Source organism: Coregonus lavaretus (assembly GCF_964263955.1).
Source record: "Coregonus lavaretus genome assembly, chromosome: 22".
Classification (NCBI taxonomy): domain Eukaryota; kingdom Metazoa; phylum Chordata; class Actinopteri; order Salmoniformes; family Salmonidae; genus Coregonus; species Coregonus lavaretus.
In genome coordinates, this window is record NC_140009.1 from 21,373,578 (window position 1) to 21,393,653 (window position 20,076).

The following is a 20,076-nucleotide window of genomic DNA, read 5'->3' on the forward strand; positions in this document are numbered from 1 at the left end:
TACACCTCTCTGATGAGCTGAAATGGTCAAACCACACAGACACAGTGGTGAAGAAGGCACGACAGCGACTCTTCAACCTCAGGAGGCTGAAGAAATTCAGCCTGTTACAGAGGGCCCTCACAGTGTTCTACAGGAGCACCATCGAGAGCAGACTATCGGGCTGCATCACAGCCTGTTACAGCAACCCCACCGTCACTGACCACAAGGCGCTAAAGAGGGTGGTACACTCAGCCAAACGTACCATTGGGTGCACACTGCCTACTGTACCCCTCCCCAACCCCAATGGACATTTATCATTGTTGACCTCCATACAAAAAATCGCCACATTGTCTGCTTATCTCGCATGGACAGATTGTGGGTGGAGTAATGCCGCGTTCATATGCTAGTTGGAACTAGGAAACTCGGAAATGTCCGACTTGCTAAATGGTTGTAGTTATACCGTGCCGCGTTCAACCAGTTAGCAAGTCGGACATTTCCGAGTTTCCTAGTTCTGACTAGTACTTGAACGCGGCATAAATCATTTCGCTTCGCCTCTTCCTCTCTGACACAGTACCCAGTCATGCGACTTTGGCAGCGATGGCTTGCTGGGAATCAGAGTTTTACTTGCCGTACTCTCCAGTGTTTTTACAACACTGCTGAAGGATGTTGAAACTCAGCATCCCATAGAACACTGCTACCGTATACTCCTCCCATATGACTTAATGCATTTAGAGATGCAACATTTTAGGTTTCACGAAATTGTTAGCTAGCTCTCATACGATGAAAAGCATTTTACAAGACATTTAGGGGAACACAAAAAAGTATTAAAATGGAACGGTTACTGGAATGGCATCTGTAGTGCCTCTTGTTCATGCGTTGAGAAGTGACAACGTTAGCTAGTTCGCCAGCTAAAAACAGGCTAGCTAGCTTTTTTTCGAATGGACAAGCCTGTGAAACTGCTAGCTAGCTAGCCAAAAGAAGCCTATTGAAGCCTAATGATTGTAATTTAGGGGAGGCTTTTTGCTAAAGGAATTGCAAGGCACTTCATCTTCTTACAGTGATGGAGGAAGTTGATAAGATTTTAATTCACTCGCTTAGACAGACCGGCACGTAAGTAGTTAGCCAACATTATCAAGAACCTGTTGTTGCTAGTTAGCTAACGTTTGCCAGCTTGCTTGCTCCTGTAGCTTATTTGTGTCTCTCTTCATTGATTTAGCTACATTCAATGACGTTACTCATCAGAGCCAATATCTCAGCTGATATTTTCCTTGTGAACATTTGCTGAAGTGTAGAGAGCTAGCTAAGTTAGCTAGATTCATTCACACTTGTACAATTTTGTTCTAACAGCTGGTTGTTTTGAGTTTCACTCTGCCAATCTGAAAATCTTTGAGCTAGTGTTTAGACCAGAATTCTTCCATATCGGTCAAGTTAGCTACACTACACATTTTTGAATGTCATTTGAAAGAGTAACGTTAACCGGCTCATCACATGACTATTGAGAAGTGTGTGTGTGTGACACAAATGGGAAGTTAACTCCGTGCACCTGCACCTCATGCTCTGTGTGTTTGCAAAGGGACGTGGGGGAGGATGTGCAGAGTGTGAAGCGCTTCTCCAGTGAGCTCATAGTGGAGGCGGTAGTGAAATGTCTGCGAGTGATCGACCCGGCCCTGGGGAGCGGCCTGTCCCCCTCCTTACCCCTCAGCATGTCTGCCCGCTTCCGAGTAGGCATGAGCCTGGCACAAGCCTGTCAGGTGAGAGGTCAAAAAGAAAAGGGATAGTGCTCCCCCTCCTGTTTCGAAGTGGGGCTCGGGACACTCTCACCCCAAGAGAATGTTGATCAAATGAGGAAGATTAAGATATTGTTGCATCTAAAAGAATAACCATGCATGACTTCTTGATGTACCCATATGACCTATAACCCCTTTGCATGATACTCAGTCCAAGGTCTTTTTATACTCTAAAATGAATTTACTGTCATTAGCTCAAGCTCAGTTATTCATGGTCCCAACTACATGCAAGCTCAGTTATTCATGGTCCCAACTACATGCATGCAGTCTGGACCACTAATGTCTGAGTAGAAGTCATTCAGCAACCAATTTGACCGCCTGCTACAATGTAAAGTCATGTCATATCCTAATGCCATTCCATCTCATTGACCACTGCTTTGAACTATTTTTATTTCCTCACTCGATTTTCTTTATTGAATAGCCCATTTGCTTGCATAACTTCATTGAAGTGATCTTCTGAAATTGAATTTTATTACAAGATTTAGAATCTCCCAAGTGTGAATACATTTGATTAGCTGATTTTGTGAAGTAGGCTCCATCATTCCACATGTTCATAGATGGTCTTCATACAATGTCATGGACTGGTTCCATTTTCACGCTTAATGACCCTCATGCTCTAGATTGGGTGAGGCATGTGACGCAAAGGTCAATGACCTGTGTATGAGTAGACTCCATAACCAGGTTGACATGCGTTTCTATGCAGGACCTTGGCTACAAGGGAGAGATTGGCTACCAGACCTTTCTTTACAGCAATGAGCCAGAGATCCGCTCCCTGCTCATGTTCCTGGTGGAGAAGCTGCCCAGAGAAAGTGCTGAGGCCTTGGACCAACCAGCAGGTACAGACTCCATGTCCCACCATTGTACTTCTTGTCATTATTGAATACCCTTCATACCTTAACTTTAGCTCTCCCCTTATACATTGGACTATTTTTTTTTGCTTTATAATCTGATCAATAAAAATACATTGAATGTTTGTGAACCTCTCAAAATGAGAATTATATTATCTATAAGTATTTATTTGTCTCGCATTCATTGTACCCCTTAACAGGTAAATCGGTCCTCCTCCAGAAATTGATAGCTGCCCAGATCAAAGCTCAGCTGGCCTTGCCCTGGCTCCCTCCATCCTGCAGACTACCCCTCCTCTGTAAAACACAGGTATGTCCTGCTGGCTATATCACAAAGCATTATCAATGACATGGCAGCTAAAGTTAAGAAACACTGACAAATAACTGTTGGTTTCCTAGACTATAAAGGAAGCTAGATTTCAGGGCTGATCAGTGAAAGTAGTGAGACAATAATGCAATGCCCCTATCAAGTTTATCCTGTTTTTCATGACCTCCTGGATATTTACTAACTCAATATACCAGAATGATGCACTATACAAACTTCCTGTTTGAATCTCTGTCTTTGTGTCAAGTGTTCCCACTTATTGTATGTGTTCTCACTTCACATTTTTATTCTTTTTAGAACCCAGGACCGTCCCACAGTTTCCACTCTCAGACCCTTAGTTTACCGCACTGCCTCAAAGTGCCTGGGAAAAAGCAATTGAAAGGTAAACCCCAGAATACACAGGACCCTCTGTACTGACTGTCATTGCATGTCATTCTGCAATCCAATTCTTCCAATTGTGTAGGGTTCTGAATGAGTAGCCTATATACATTAGCATGTGTTACATTAGGCATGGTACAAGATCTTCTTTGCCACTGAAATAAGAGCCTGTGGTAACAGTTCAATCCCAGTATACCACGTCATTCTTTTCACCCCCTCTCCAGAGGAAAAGGACTACCACAGGGACTTTCTTCCCCCTGTGACTGCCCAGCCGTCGCAGCATGCCTCAGTGCCGGCCTCCCTGCTGGAGCTGCATGCAGAGGAGCTTAGTGCCGCCCAGGAGTGGGAAAATGAGTGGAACAGCCAAGGCCTCCTCTCCCGCCTCACCCCCGAGGTACACTCTTAAAGGGATAGTTCACTTAAAGGGATAGTTTTTCAAGTTTTTGGTCAATTTGAATTTGAGCACAATAATAATATTTATTTGTTAATTGCATTGTTTTAATCTCTGAACTCCACTCTGTCTCCTCTCGTGGCCACCCAGGAATATCGCTCCAGGAAGCGCGCCCGTCTGCATAAGCGTATCGAAGAGCAGCTGCGCGCTGCGGCCCAGCCTCGCCCGGACATACTCTGTGCCCACAGGTCGGGCTCTGATCTCACAGAGCTTCTGCAGTCCTTCGGGGGCTCCACCCTCGGTGGTGACATCCTCGCCAAGGGCACCCGCTTCACTCACACCGAGAAATTCACTTTCACACAGGTGAATGAAGGGTTGAACAAAGCCTGCCCCAAAGACATTGAGCAACATCTACAAATGTTCCCCCTTTTATTGACAATCGGAATCTAGCCTTTATGTTTCTCTAACCGGTCTGTGTGTGTGTGTGTGTGTCAGGAGCCTGCGAAAGCCTCCCAGCAGATGGCAGCAGCGGCCAGCTCCCGCCCCAGCTCGCATCAGTCGGAGGAGGACCTGCAGGCCCGACAGCAGGAGGAGCTGGCCTCCCTGCAGCAGCAGCTCCAGCAGCTCTCCCTCAGCCTAGAGGAGGTGGGCGGAGACATGAGGCAGCTCACCGTATCCATACTTCAGGTAACTGGAGCCTCTCTTATTTCAAACAGATAAACTCTGTATTTGTGTAGACCTCAGACTAGGGATGTGCGTGGTTATTCGAATATCCGAACAGAAATTTGTATTTTCGATTAACTGTGTGTTTTCATTTTTGCGGGGGGGGGGGGGGATTTATTATAGCCCTATTTTAACACTGAAAAGGCTTTTTCTAACTTTAATTAAAATATTAATATGGCATTGTTACATAAAAGGATATACCATAACATAAAAAAAAAAATGGTTTTAAATAAAACAACCAACTTTTCAATGTAGTTTATGATGTGCACAGTGCACCCCATAAAAGCCTTCACGTGTAGCTTGTTGTTTATGTTGGCCAATCAAAATGGCAAAGAGGTAGAAAGTGGAGTGAGTTCACTAATGCAATGCAAGATGGAATAAAATTATGGAATGAAAAGTTAGCGAAATGAGGAGTAGACAACAACGAGCAACCAACAGGTAGGCTGTTGTTTTATCTAGCTAGCTAGCTAGCTTCTCTAGGCTTTTCCAGTCAAGACAGGCACTGTTATATGCGACGATAAATAACATTGTGGCTGCTACAAGTTAGCTAGTCATGGCTGTAGCTGAGTTGCCTTGGAGTCTCTCTCCCTCCGTCTGCTCCCTCCCATCTCACACACTCCACCCCCTCCGCAGCTGCAGCAATAGAACGCCAGCTTCTCTCCTTCACGCAGCAGTGCTCAGGTTAAAAACTTAAGTAAAAAGAAAAACGCATGTATTTCGGATATCCAACAAAAATTCATGATACTATTAGAATAGTGAAATGATTACCTATCCCTATCTTCGACCAGAGTTACCACAGTCAAATGAACTATGACATATAAGATGTAGTCACCCTGCGAGACTAACTTGTATCTTGTCTGTGTGCAGGTGTCAGATGAGCTGAAGCAAAAAGAGCTGAGCAACGCGGAGAAGGAGGACTCTGTGCGGGTGAAGAAGCAGACCATTGACCTGATGCCTGACGTAGAGAACAACCTGGCCAAGCTGCAGGCCCTGGTGGAGGGAAGTGCCAAGCGAGTGGTCAACCTTGCCACCCAGTGGGAGAAACGCAGAGCTCCGCTCATCGATGAGCACCGCAGGCTCAAGGAGCTCTGCAGCAACCAAGAGGTAGCATTAATCTCCTTGGATATCACCCATGTGTGTGTGTTTGACTGTGTGAGAGAGAAATTCTTATTTTAACTTCCATTATTTTTTGTAGATTGAGTCCTCCAGAAAGCTATCTGAAATCAAAGAGCTTCACAACAAAATCCGTCAATCTGCGGAGGAGTCCAAGAAGAAGGAAGGACTGTATAAACAACTGGTATTAGAAGAAATGAAATGTATTTGGGATGATTTACTTCCACACTGTGTATTCATTTGGTTCCGGTCCATGCATTGTATGTCTGACACAATTTTTTGGGAATATGACTTCTCCTTCAGATAACAGAGTTTGAGAATCTCCCAAAAGATGTCTCCCGCTCAGCGTACACTGCGAGGATCCTGGAGATCGTTGGCAACATCAGGAAACAGAAGGAAGAAATTACAAAGGTACACCGTTTGGGACACCTCTCAACAATACAGTCCTGAGTATCTCCTCAAAAACAAAGGAATTAAAACTCAATTTGATTCTGAGTAGAGTGATTTCAAGTATGGTATTTGTGTGTCCGACTCTCGGTCTCTGTAGATTCTGTCTGACACTAAGGAGCTGCAGAAAGAGATTAACAGCCTGACTGGGAAACTGGACCGAACGTTCGCTGTGACTGATGAGCTGGTTTTCAAGGTAGAGCACCTAGCAAGAGAACTCATGCGTCTACTGTTTGGAATTATAGGTCAAAGAAATCCCTTCTAGATCACCTGAAAATGCTCAACTTGCTACCAAGGACCCATGCTATCAGTTTGCTCATGCCTTTCATTCCAATTATTCTATACCACAGTTTGTAAATTCCAGGAAAGCATACCAATGATGTTCCTTCTTGCCTAATCAATACTTTTCCTAATACTGTGCAGGATGCGAAGAAAGACGAATCTGTCCGCAAATCCTACAAGTACCTGGCAGCCTTACATGAGGTAAGAGCTTGTTGGCAGAATATAACCTTCTCTTAGAAACTGAAGAGCAATACATACTGTATATCCTTGGGTCTGGTGCTCTTTGGTCATTTTAGGTGCCTATAGCTACATTGGTTAGTTGTGTGACTTGATTATCTTCCTTGGTATAGAACTGCACTCAGTTGATCCAAACTATTGAGGACACGGGCACAATCATGAGAGAGATCCGAGACCTGGAGGAACAGGTATATATGGCCCCCTTATTTTATTCCAAACCACTAACTTGCACTGCTTCTGTACAACATGAGAGTCAGTTTGTCATTTTATTTACATAGTGATATAGGGCTGACTTGGTAGAGCAAACTTTGTAAGTTTCCTTCTCTCCATAGATTGAAACTGAGAATGGTAAGAAGACTGTAAGCAACCTGGAGAAGATCCTGGAGGACTACAAAGCCATTCGCCAGGAGAACTCTGCTCTGGCTGCCAAGATCAGAGAGGCCTGACATGACCCTCCTCAGCATGATGCACCGTAGTGGCCGCCTGACTTGTCTGCTGGTCAAACTGACTGGTAGCATGCCCTCAAGACTGCCTGTCCTGTGTGTGTGTGTGGAACCAAGAAAGCACACTTCATCTGGTCTCAAGACGTTCAACGCTGTCCTTTGTCCACTGTCTTGTTGCATTGCCTTCTGGGAGCACTGACAGCACATGGGGGAGGGGAGGTAGATTTTTGTACCATTTTTAATGCACAAACCTTGGCTTACCCAAAAACCATGCTGGATATAGAAAATATGTGTGATGTATAACAACACAGCGATGAATTATACTGGCCTTGCATCCCTGGTGTCCATACACTGGTTCCATATTGATTCCACCCAATCAAAAAAGTAGTTTGGTAAATGATCCTCTCAGACTTTTTCTATTAGAAATGTATAGTAGTTCTTCAAAATTGCAGTAGTTCTGATAGATCCATCAAGTAAATGTCTTGATGAGCTACTTTGGAATGCGCTGCAATTCAGGTGAATTTCTTCATGTTGGCCCTCGTTCCCCAGAATAATGCAGTGGCTAGGTACGGCCTAAGTATCCATTGACTTGTGCCGAAAGAAATTCATGCCATATTTTGTCTTAACTGAAGTCGATATGGAGATTACTAGGTTTGTCCTTTCTAGTTCATTCTCATGCCTTGAAATCAAATGCTGCTTTTGTCTGTCTCATTGGCTCAGTGTTATTTGGCTTAGGGAGCCTTGGTGCAAAGTAAATGGCCTCACCTTTTGCGCACTGATCTCCTGAAATGGTCTAGATTAGAAAACAAACCACATTGATTGACAATGAATGGAAATGTGTATAAAAACAATACAAAATGTTTGTCATAGCAGAAAATTAACATGTTATTGAAGTCCTGTACTGTTTTCTTTCACATGTTTATTTCATTTGAAATGCTGAAAGGTCCTTGTCGTGTTTGTATACAGTCCTTTTTTTTTGCTTGATCCTGGGGATCCTCTGTTGAACTGGCTCTAGCCCTGTTTATACCTGGTGCTAACATCCACCCTTTGTCCTAATCTTGTCAACATTCTTGATTGTGGTCAAATTTTTTGACAGGGGTAGACGATTAGACACATTGTGATCAGATCTTCCTGACCACCTCCGGAGGTAGTCAGGTACGTCTGGTGTCTATCAATCAAGTGTAAACAGATCTGGATGGTCAAACTATTTGAATCATCATTATACTGACCTCTAAAGTCACTGGCTGTGTTCTAGAGCATCAAAACCGTAATGTATCATGGTTAAATTGTGACTGACTGATCTACAAATAATGAGTTATTTATGATGTAAGGTGATTTGTACACTGAATGAAAATATAAATGCAATATGCAACAATTTCAAAAGTTAACGTAAGAAAATCAGTCAATTAAAATTAATTAGGCCCTAATCTATGGACTATGAATACAGCTATGCATCTGTTGGTCAAAGATACCTTTTTTTTTTTAAGTAGGGGCGTGGATCAGAAAACCAGTCAGTATCTGGTGTGACCACCATTTGCCTCATCCAGCGCGACACATCTCCTTCGCATGGAGTTGATCAGGCTGTTGATTGTGGCCTGTGGAATGTTGTTCAACTCCTCAATGGCTGTGCGAAGTTGCTGGATATTGGCGGGAATTGGAACACGCTGTTGTACGCATTGATCCAGAGCATCCCAAACATGCTCAATGGGTGACATGTCCGGTGAATATGCAGGCCAAGGAAGAACTGGGACATTTTCAGCTTCCAGGAATTGTGTACAGGTACTTGTGACGTGGGGCTGTGCATTACCATGCTAAAACTTGAGGTGATGGCGGCGGATAAATGTTAATACAATGGGCTTCAGGATCTCATCACGGGATCTCTGTGCATTGAAATTGCCATTGTGTTCGTTGTCCGTAGCTTTTGCCTGCCCATACCATAGCCCCACTGTCATCATGGGATACTGTTCACAACGTTGACATCAGCAAACCGCTCGCCCACACGAAGCCATACATGCTGTCTGCCATCTGCCTGGTACAGTTGAAACCAAGATTCAACCGTGAAGAACACACTTCTCCAACGTGCCAGTGGCCATCGAAGGTGAGCATTTGTCCACTGAAGTCTGTTCAAGACCCCGGTGAGGACGGCGAGCATGCAGATAAGCTTCCCTGAGACGGTTTTTAACAGTTTGCAGAAATTCTTCAGTTGTGTAAACCCACAATTTCATCTGCTTTCCAGGTGGCTGGTCTCAGACGATCCTGCAGGTGAAGAAGCCGGATGTGGAGGTCTTGGGTTGGCGTGGTTACACGTGGTCCGCCGCTGTGAGGCCGGTTGGACATACTGCCAAAACTCTAAAACAACGTTGGAGGCGGCTTATGGTAGCGAAATTAACATTAAATGCTCTGACAACAGCTCTGATGGACATTCCTGCAGTCAGCATGCCAATTACACGCTCCCTAAAAACTTGAGACAAAATGTGGCATTGTGTTGTGTAATGATCATGCTGTTTAAACAGCTTCTTGATATGCCACACCTGTCAAGTGGGTGGATTATCTTGGCAAATGAGAAATGCTCACTAACAGGTGATTTGCGCCTACATGTCCACTACATAAACTTTACAAAAACAATGTGAAAACCATAAAATCGCCTTCAAGTCCCTGCAGTTGCTTCTGACAAGTGAACGGACCAAAGACCTGGTTGAAACTTCGCTGCGATTCAAATGTATACAGTGGAAATGTACAAATGAATGTGATATTGACGCTCTCTCTCACCAATTGATAGTACAGTGTACACATATTTACATGTTTATTTTGACATTCCATAGAAAGTTTTATAAACAATGGAGCCTTGCTGTAGCTAAACCACAACAGGGTCCTACTTTCGGCTGTAGCAGATTCACCTCCCCCGACTTCACGACTCATCAACGTTCATCTACAGCAGGCTACATTAGCCTGACTGCAGGGTGCGTTCGAGTGGATCACCTTTTTTCAACGCCTTTCAAAGTGCGTTGCATTCTGGGGATAAAAGTTCTCAGACTTTTGTGCCTACATGTCGACTGCATGAACATTACAAAAATCATGTGATCAAAGGTCATGAATTTTGACTGCAAGTTTCTGCAGTTGCTCTTCAACAACTTAATCCTGGAGCCATCGCCTGCACGGTGGGAGGCTCTGTTGTCAACCAATCATTAAGGTGTTTTTGTTTGACCCAAGCGAACGTGACCAAAGACGTGACTGAAAAAGGAACCAATTTGTCTTGACTTATTTGTACAGTGGAAATATACATACAAATGTGATATTTGACACGCTCTCACTAATTGATTGTACAATGTGTACACACATATTATATTAACTTCAGTTTGTGAGTGTGTGACATGGGGGTTAGATGCATGTTTATTTCGACATTATAAAGAAACCCTTTTATAAACAATGAGCTGGTTCAAATAAATGGTTCGAAAGTGCAGGCGACTGACTGCTCTACAAATCACCTTGCATCATAAATAACTACTCATTATTTGTCGGTCAGTCAGTCACCATTTACCCACAATGCATCTTGGATTTGATGCTCTCGAACACAGCCAATGGCAACACTGCCATGTTGATCTGAGCCTTGCAGTTGCAAAACTACATTAGTGTCTGACTTTCAGCTGTCGCAGATCAATGATTTATAAATACACTAGATTACTATTTTGGGGGTGTTGAAGCCACCCTGCCGCCATCTTGGGACTTCCCCATCGTTGCAAAAAAATATTTTGGAAGCTATAGAAATGCATTTATTAATGTCTACATTTGCCACACTTATTCTATTACAGACCCCTTAATGCATACTTTTAAATTATATTATGTGAGCTAAAGATAAAACAAATGATATATATACACACACTACCGATCAAAAGTTTTAGAACACCTACTAATTTAACGTTTTTTCTTTATTTGCACTATTTTCTACATTGTAGAATAATAGTGAAAACATCAAAACTATGAATACCAAGAGTGTGCAAAGATGTCATCAAAGCAAAGGGTGGCTATTTGAAGAATCTCACATATAAAATATATTTTGATTTGTTTAACACTTTTTTGGTTACTACATGATTCCATATGTGTTATTTTATAGTTTTGATGTCTTCACTATTATTCTACAAAATTTGAAAATAGTAAAAAAGAAAGAAAGAAAAACCCTTGAATGAGTAGGTGTTCTAAAACCTTTGACCAGTAGTGTGTGTATATATATATATAAAAACATTTTTCTTAAAGTATAATTTTTAGAGATTGCTAATGTTACTGTCCCCACTACAACAACATACATACTTAAATACATGTAATTATGTTCTTGAAACATTTAATTGGAATACTGTAGAATTCCATTTATTCCTATGGAGGAGTGCTTCTACAGGGGAGTGCCAATATGGCCGACCGGTGGCTTCAAAGCCTCTCAATGGCCAATACATAGCATCAGCAATCCAGGGTTTATATACATCATTGGTTGCTGATGCACCTCCCCCGACTTCACTCCTCGACTGCAGTCGGTTGCTTTAGACTTATCACTCAAACGCACCCAATATCTGTCAAACAATTTGCACACAGGGAGGCACCAGCTAATCTGGCCACAATGCAGACACAAGTAGGCTGTGTTTACACAGGCAGCCTAACGCTTTCTCCCCCAATAATTGTGCAAAGGATCAGAATAAGGCTTCCTGTGTAAACACAGACGGAGTGGATGGATAAGACACATTTCTTAATACCATGTGTAGACGTGACAAACCTTGATCAGATAGTGATTGGGTCATATTGATCAGATCACAAAACTCACATGTTACCGCAAGGTGTAAACAAGGCTTTTAAAACATTTATTATTTTTGAGACATTTGCATCAGGTACAAATATCCATTAGCAACCAGTTATCAATCAGTATATCCACACATAGCTAGTGAAAATAACGGCCATCATGTATGTCTCTTGGACCCATCATGCTGTGTTATTTTCAATAATATACTGTATTTTCTATATTGAATTGCATTTATGAATATATTTTCTATATTTTTATATACATTGATCATGTGTTCCAAACTGTAGTCATGCAGTTACAATATTACACATGACATTGCTGAACATGGCTGATCTCTGGCTGTAACTCTCACTAGATGGGCCTACAAACCTTAAATTACAATGTGTATCTTGTTACTGGGGAAAACCACCACATGAAATCCATTGGAGGCAAATAAGATGTAACCCCACATCTTTTTGGGACCAAACTTCTGTTCCCAGGTTTTATAAATATTTTATCCATGGTGACTGCTGTAAAGTTTTACGTTTTTGAAAATATCTGTAGAAAAAGACATGAGGAGATGCTGGTGTAGCAAGGCTATATGAAAGTCCCTCCTACTTCCTGGATCATGTCCCATACTGTTTTTGAATGGGATTCAAGATTATATCATAAAATTTGTGAAAACGTGGTCATTTAAGATATATGTGAAATTATATTTGTATTTGTAGATTAATTTACTTTTACCCAATGCCTTTTATAAAGGTTTTCGATTACGAAAAACAAAATGCAGTAAAAAATGTTCATGAAAAGCATCCGGTAAAAGTAAATTAATCCACAATATTTTAAATGACCACGTTTTCATGAATTTGATAATATAATCTTGAATCCCATTCAAAAACAGTATGGGACATGATCCAGGAAGTAGGCTGGACATTAATGGGAGAGACCATAATGCTGCGTTCACGTGCTATTGTAGTTATCGGAAATTCCTAGTTCGACTTAAACAACCCTCCAAATTGGAATTACAAGAGGCCGGGAAACTCTGTTGCCCATGTTGCGACCAATGGTGCATATAACCCCTGGATTTCTGATGCTATGTATTGGCCATTGTGAGGCTTTGAAGCCACCGGTCGGCCATATTGGCACTCCCCAGTAGGAGCAGTCCACCATAGGAATGAATGGAATTCTAGTATGTTTCAACGACATAATTACATGTATTTAAGTATTAGAATTGTTTGTAGTGGGGACAGTAACATTAGTAATCTAAAAAATATATACTTTAAGGAAAATGTATTTAAATATTCTTTCATTTTTATGTTTAGCTCACATATTATAATTTAAAAGTATCCTTTAAGGCGTGTGTAATATAATAAATGTGGCCAAAAAAGAATGTAGACATTAATAAATAAATTTCTATATCTTCCTGAACATTTATTTTACAACGGTGAGGGAGTGCCAAGATGGAGGCACGGTGGCTTCAACACAGCGCCCCATATCAGTCATCTAGTGTATACATAAATCATTGGTTGTGACATTTCACCACAGACCTTATACCTTTTCAACCAAAAGAGAACACTTTTTTTAAAACAAAGTTACAACCTTATCAACATGGATAATGTAGCTAGTTTGTCCATATTTTCAATGTTAAGCAAGCTAACTGTCCTTTGAGTGGACTGCTGAGTGTCAATCTGCTTTTGACTCTGTAAAAGCACTATTGTGTACTTCTCCTGTTCTTTCTGCCCCTGATTTCCAGAAACCACTTAAGTTGGAGGTGGATGCCAGTTCAGTGGGTGCAGGTGCTGTACTATTACAGGAACACGATGGTCTAGATCACCCAGTTTGTTACTTCTCTTGGAAATTCAACAGCTGTCAGTCACATTATTCCACTATCGAACAGGAGACTCTGGCACTGTTGTTTGCCTTACAATTTTTTGAGGTTTATGTTGGCTCCAGTGTGTTGCCTGTTGTGGTATACACAGACCACAACCCTTTAACTTTTTTGAGCCGCATGTATAACCACAACCAACGTCTTATGCATTGGGCGTTGGTTATACAGGGTTATAATTTAGAAATTCAGCATATAAAGGGTGCAGAAAACGTGGTTGCGGATGCTCTGTCCTGTGCCTAGTTCAGAAAAAAAATTAATAATAATAGAACTGGGCGTTGACAACTAGGGGGGGATGTGTTGTAAGTATTTGGTATTATAAAAAAATATATATGTATGTGTAAGGTTCTTATCATAAACCCAGGGGTTTACTCTTTTTGGGGGGGGGGCGTGTTACGTGTGACGTGTTTTTCTTTCTCCCCATTTTCCTTTGTAGTGTGTTTGTGTGTTCTGGGCATTACAGGTGTGCTGAGTTGCGGCTGACAATGGTGGGCGTGGCTTCAGTCCAGAGTCCTGGCAGCTGTAGCTGATTGACGAGAGTATACCTGTTTGCCGTGTGAGCTCGAAGAGGGGCAGCGTGCAAACACAGTCCTCAATGTGCTCATGTGATCAAGCCAGGTAGTCGAATGAACAACCAGGTCATCAAGATATGCGGTACAATCAGGAACATCAGCCAATACAACATTTACCAAACGTTGAAACGTGGCCGGAGCGTTCCTCATTCCAAAAGCCATTACCGTGTACTGGCAGAAACTATCAGGGGTTACAAAAGCAGACACCTCAGAGGCACGAGGGGTTAAAGGCACCTGCCAATAACCTTTTAACAAGTCAAGCTTAGTAACATACGCAGCCGATCCAATGGTGTCTATACAGTCGTCCAAGCGAGGTAAAGGGAATGAGTCAGGTATAGTAACATTATTAACTTTTCTGTAGTCAGTGCAAAACCTTTGAGTCCCGTCAGGCTTTGGAATCAGCAGACAGAGGGAACTGCAAGGACTGCCACTGGGGATTGCCATCTCATTTTCCAGTAAGTAAGTTACCTCTCTCTTCATTCCTCCACTCTTGGTAGAATTCACACGATAAGGGTGCTGTTTCATTGGAGCAGCATCACCTACATTTATATCACGTTTCAACACATTTGTACGACTGGGAACATCCTTAAAGAGACTCGGAAAATCAGTGATTAGTAATTCAATATCAGCCCTCTGCTGATCATTCAAGTGCAACAAATGGGATTGGAGAGACGCTACCATCTCCGAATTACATAAACGAGCACACTGCTCAGGAGTATTCCGCATCACCAAACCGTCCTCATCATTTACGCTGACTCCTGGGTGAGTAACCATGCTCACAGAAGCAACAGAGGATACAACAGGATTTTCACTGGTAATGGGAGATTCGATACCACCTCTAACATGACAGGCTTTAATCATGTTAATGTGACATACCCGAAATGGGCGTCTATGGTCTGGCGTTTTGATAACATAATCGGTATCACTGAGTTTTCGCTCCACCACATATGCGCCAGAGAAACTGGAAGAGAGACACGAGCCGGGTACCGGCAACAACACCAAGACTTGGTCACCTGGTTGAAAAGAACAAGACACAGTTTTTACATCAAAGTGACGTTTCATTTTCTTTTGTGTGGAAGACAGATTTTCTCTGGCTACAGCACATGCGTCATGCAACCGCTCCCGGATTTGACTAACATAGTCTAGTACATTAGTAGAGGACCCAACTGAATCATCAGCCATCATTTGTTCTTTCAGTACTTTGAGAGGCCATCTCAAGGTGTGACCAAAGATTAGCTCAGCTGGGCTAAACCCAAGAGACTCTTGTACGGTCTCCCGAATAGCAAACAGCACGTACGGCACCTCCTCATCCCAATCTTTTTCTGTGTCCATACAGTATTTACGCAACATGGCTTTTAGCGTCTGATGCCAACGTTCCAGCGCACCCTGACTCTCCAGGTGGTTATCCAGCTAGACATCTGATGGGACACTGACAAGGACTTCAACACACTTCCAAACAATCTCGATGTAAAATGAGTGCCTTGATCCGTCTGTACGATTTTTGGAAATCCAAAGGTAGAGAAATACTTAATCAACGCCTTCACAATTGCCTTACTTGTGATTTTACGCATAGGAATCGCCTCTGGGTACCCTGTAGCAGTGCACATTATCGTTAGCAAGAATTGATTACCCGACTTAGTCCTAGGTAATGGACCAACACAATCGATTATTACTTTCTCAAACTGCTCTCCCATGACCGGAATCGGACAGAGAGGAGCCGGGGAAATTACCTGGTTAGGCTTCCCCACCACTTGGCACGTACGGCAATAACGAGCCAAATCCTGTTTCATTCCCGGCCAGAAGAAATGAGGGAGGATTCGATCGTAGGTTTTAGTCACCCATAGATGACCAGACCAGGGAATATCATGAGCTAGGGACAACACCTTCGTCTGAAACGTGGCAGGAACTACAATCTGGAAAACGGAACTCCAATCATTTTCTAGGTCAGCACGGGGAGTCCATTTTTTCATCAAAAGACCCTTCTCAAGGAAATACGTCACACCTTTCCTGTTTGCCTCACTCAAAGGTAATATAGAGGAAAAACATTTGGCCAAGCCCACATCCTCTTTCTGGGCAGCTATTAGCTTCTCCCTAGTAACTGGCAACCTTAAGCAGTCTGAGGAAGCCATTGTCTTGTCTTTATTACCATTGTCATGATCAGAACTCACTGGGAACACAGGAGTAGAACACTGGATATCTTCCCCATTCAACATAGGTGCAAGCACAGAGTCAGCTAAGTCTACCATGGTACCTAAGCAACGCGACCGCGCACACGTAATGGCACACGCTGGAAATGCTTCGGGAAACGTAGTGGCCAAAACATCAGCACTTGACGGAGCATCAGGCTTGTCTAGCACTTCTAACACAGGCACAACTTTGCCTCCTGCTAGATCGTTACCCATTATTAATGCAACCCCATTTACGGGAAGCTCGGACTGTACACCGATTCTGAAACATCCACTCACTAGATCAGAAGTCAAATGGACAGTATGTAACGGAACAGGCACACAACCCATTTCGATCCCCCTTAATAATACACTAGAGCCACAATAAGACTCCTCTGACCAGGGCAGAACACTAGAGAGAATTACAGACTGAGCCGCACCAGTATCTCTCAATATCAAAACTGGCCTTTGTTCTCCAGAATCACCTGTCAGTGAAACAAAGCCTTTAAATATGAACGGGTCGTATGTGGGATCGGGACGACTTAGTACAACACCAGGACTCTCCTTTACAGAGCTCTTAGAGTTTACCTTAATCAAACCCACACTTTTATGGGGTTTAGGGGTTGAAGGCGGTGACTTGCGTTTTAGAGACATACATCCCGAAATTACGTGTCCGACTTCATGCCAGTAAAAACATGCGCGTTCCTCCTTTGGAGTCAACCGTGTACTTCCTGAGTAACGGTGGGAAGTGTAGACAGGAGAGGATACAACCAGTCTATTCTCCCTACGGGGTGTGGGAAACACTGTTTTATGTGTTAACACAAATTCATCTGCCAGCCCTCTGCTGATCATTCAAGTGCAACAAATGGGTTGGGAGAGACGCTACCATCTCCGAATTACATAAACGAGCACACTGCTCAGGAGTATTCCGCATCACCAAACCGTCCTCATCATTTACGCTGACTCCTGGGTGAGTAACCATGCTCACAGAAGCAACAGAGGATACAACAGGATTTTCACTGGTAATGGGAGATTCGATACCACCTCTAACATGACAGGCTTTAATCATGTTAATGTGACATACCCGAAATGGGCGTCTATGGTCTGGCGTTTTGATAACATAATCGGTATCACTGAGTTTTCGCTCCACCACATATGGGCCAGAGAAACTGGAAGAGAGACACGAGCCGGGTACCGGCAACAACACCAAGACTTGGTCACCTGGTTGAAAAGAACGAGACACAGTTTTTACATCAAAGTGACGTTTCATTTTCTTTTGTGTGGAAGACAGATTTTCTCTGGCTACAGCACATGCGTCATGCAACCGCTCCCGGACTTGACTAACATAGTCTAGTGCATTAGTAGAGGACCCAACTGAATCATCAGCCATCATTTGTTCTTTCAGTACTTTGAGAGGCCATCTCAAGGTGTGACCAAAGATTAGCTCAGCTGGGCTAAACCCAAGAGACTCTTGTACGGTCTCCCGAATAGCAAACAGCACGTACGGCACCTCCTCATCCCAATCTTTTTCTGTGTCCATACAGTATTTACGCAACATGGCTTTTAGCGTCTGATGCCAACGTTCCAGCGCACCCTGACTCTCCAGGTGGTAAGCGCTAGACATCTGATGGGACACTGACAAGGACTTCAACACACTTCCAAACAATCTCGATGTAAAATGAGTGCCTTGATCCGTCTGTACGATTTTTGGAAATCCAAAGGTAGAGAAATACTTAATCAACGCCTTCACAATTGCCTTACTTGTGATTTTACGCATAGGAATCGCCTCTGGGTACCCTGTAGCAGTGCACATTATCGTTAGCAAGAATTGATTACCCGACTTAGTCCTAGGTAATGGACCAACACAATCGATTATTACTTTCTCAAACTGCTCTCCCATGACCGGAATCGGACAGAGAGGAGCCGGGGAAATTACCTGGTTAGGCTTCCCCACCACTTGGCACGTACGGCAATAACGAGCCAAATCCTGTTTCATTCCCGGCCAGAAGAAATGAGGGAGGATTCGATCGTAGGTTTTAGTCACCCATAGATGACCAGACCAGGGAATATCATGAGCTAGGGACAACACCTTCGTCTGAAACGTGGCAGGAACTACAATCTGGAAAACGGAACTCCAATCATTTTCTAGGTCAGCACGGGGAGTCCATTTTTTCATCAAAAGACCCTTCTCAAGGAAATACGTCACACCTTTCCTGTTTGCCTCACTCAAAGGTAATATAGAGGAAAAACATTTGGCCAAGCCCACATCCTCTTTCTGGGCAGCTATTAGCTTCTCCCTAGTAACTGGCAACCTTAAGCAGTCTGAGGAAGCCATTGTCTTGTCTTTATTACCATTGTCATGATCAGAACTCACTGGGAACACAGGAGTAGAACACTGGATATCTTCCCCATTCAACATAGGTGCAAGCACAGAGTCAGCTAAGTCTACCATGGTATCTAAGCAACGCGACCGCGCACACGTAATGGCACACGCTGGAAATGCTTCGGGAAACGTAGTGGCCAAAACATCAGCACTTGATGGAGCATCAGGCTTGTCTAGCACTTCTAACACAGGCACAACTTTGCCTCCTGCTAGATCGTTACCCATTATTAATGCAACCCCATTTACGGGAAGCTCGGACTGTACACCGATTCTGAAACATCCACTCACTAGATCAGAAGTCAAATGGACAGTATGTAACGGAACAGGCACACAACCCATTTCGATCCCCCTTAATAATACACTAGAGCCACAGTAAGACTCCTCTGACCAGGGCAGAACACTAGAGAGAATTACAGACTGAGCCGCACCAGTATCTCTCAATATCAAAACTGGCTTTTGTTCTCCAGAATCACCTGTCAGTGAAACAAAGCCTTTCAATATGAACGGGTCGTATGTGGGATCGGGACGACTTAGTACAACACCAGGACTCTCCTTTACAGAGCTCTTAGAGTTTACCTTAATCAAACCCACACTTTTATGGGGTTTAGGGGTGGAAGGCGGTGACTTGCGTTTTAGAGACATACATCCCGAAATTACGTGTCCGACTTTATGACAGTAAAAACATGCGCGTTCCTCCTTTGGAGTCAGCCGTGTACTTCCTGAGTAACGGTGGGAAGTGTAGACAGGAGAGGATACAACCAGTCTATTCTCCCTACGGGGTGTGGGAAACACTGTTTTATGTGTTAACACAAATTCATCTGCCAGCACCGCGGCTTCAGATAACTTTAACACTTTCTGTTCATTAATGTATACAACCAACCGCTCTGGGAGGCTGTTTTTAAATTCTTCCAATAATATTAATTCACGAAGACCTTCAAAGTCATTGATTTTACTCGCTGAGCACCATTTGTCAAAGAGAGATTCCTTCTCTCTAGTGAATTCGACAAAAGTTTTCATAGAGGATTTGGAGTGCTTTCTAAACTTTTGTCTATAAGCCTCCGGCACAAGCTCATACCCACGGAGCACAGTAGCCTTAACAATGTCGTAATTAAGACTATCAGCGAGAGAGAGAATACCCATCACCTCCTGCGCTTTACCGGACAATTTACACTGAAGTAACAGCGGCCACACATCACTAGGCCAATTCAAAGCCACTGCTATGCGTTCGAATGCACAAAAGTAAGAGTCAATCTCAGACTCACGGAATTGTGGAACTAAAGCAATATGCCGGCTAATGTCAAAGGTAGAGGCAGAGCCTAGGGTGGAAAACACACTAGTGGGAACGGCAGGGACAGCGGC

At 43.2% G+C, this 20,076-nt stretch overlaps 1 protein-coding gene and 1 long non-coding RNA gene across 3 annotated transcripts in view; one reads left to right on the forward strand and one right to left on the reverse strand.

Moving 5' to 3' along the window:
• The window catches only part of LOC311150356, a 684,587-nt gene that overhangs the window by 469,796 nt on the left and 194,715 nt on the right, over positions 1–20,076 (reverse strand). The window lies entirely within an intron of this gene.
• LOC311150297 (coiled-coil domain-containing protein 22-like) lies at positions 690–7,849 on the forward strand. The gene is made up of 15 exons (XM_084187688.1): positions 690–1,089; positions 1,553–1,730; positions 2,470–2,602; positions 2,815–2,921; positions 3,234–3,318; positions 3,539–3,708; positions 3,856–4,068; positions 4,201–4,392; positions 5,296–5,532; positions 5,624–5,725; positions 5,845–5,952; positions 6,089–6,184; positions 6,412–6,471; positions 6,621–6,695; positions 6,840–7,849. The coding sequence occupies exons 1-15, from the start codon at positions 1,040–1,042 to the stop codon at positions 6,951–6,953; spliced, it is 1,920 nt and encodes a 639-aa protein (XP_084043814.1). The 5' UTR covers positions 690–1,039; the 3' UTR covers positions 6,954–7,849.

Excerpts from the sequence above, each read along its gene's own strand:
- LOC311150297 (XM_084187688.1), top strand. The coding sequence starts at position 1,040 with ATGGAGGAAGTTGATAAGATTTTAATTCACTCGCTTAGACAGACCGGC. Across the intron at positions 3,319-3,538 it reads TGGGAAAAAGCAATTGAAAG|AGGAAAAGGACTACCACAGG; the intron begins GTAAACCCCAGA and ends CCCCCTCTCCAG. Across the intron at positions 4,069-4,200 it reads AGAAATTCACTTTCACACAG|GAGCCTGCGAAAGCCTCCCA; the intron begins GTGAATGAAGGG and ends TGTGTGTGTCAG.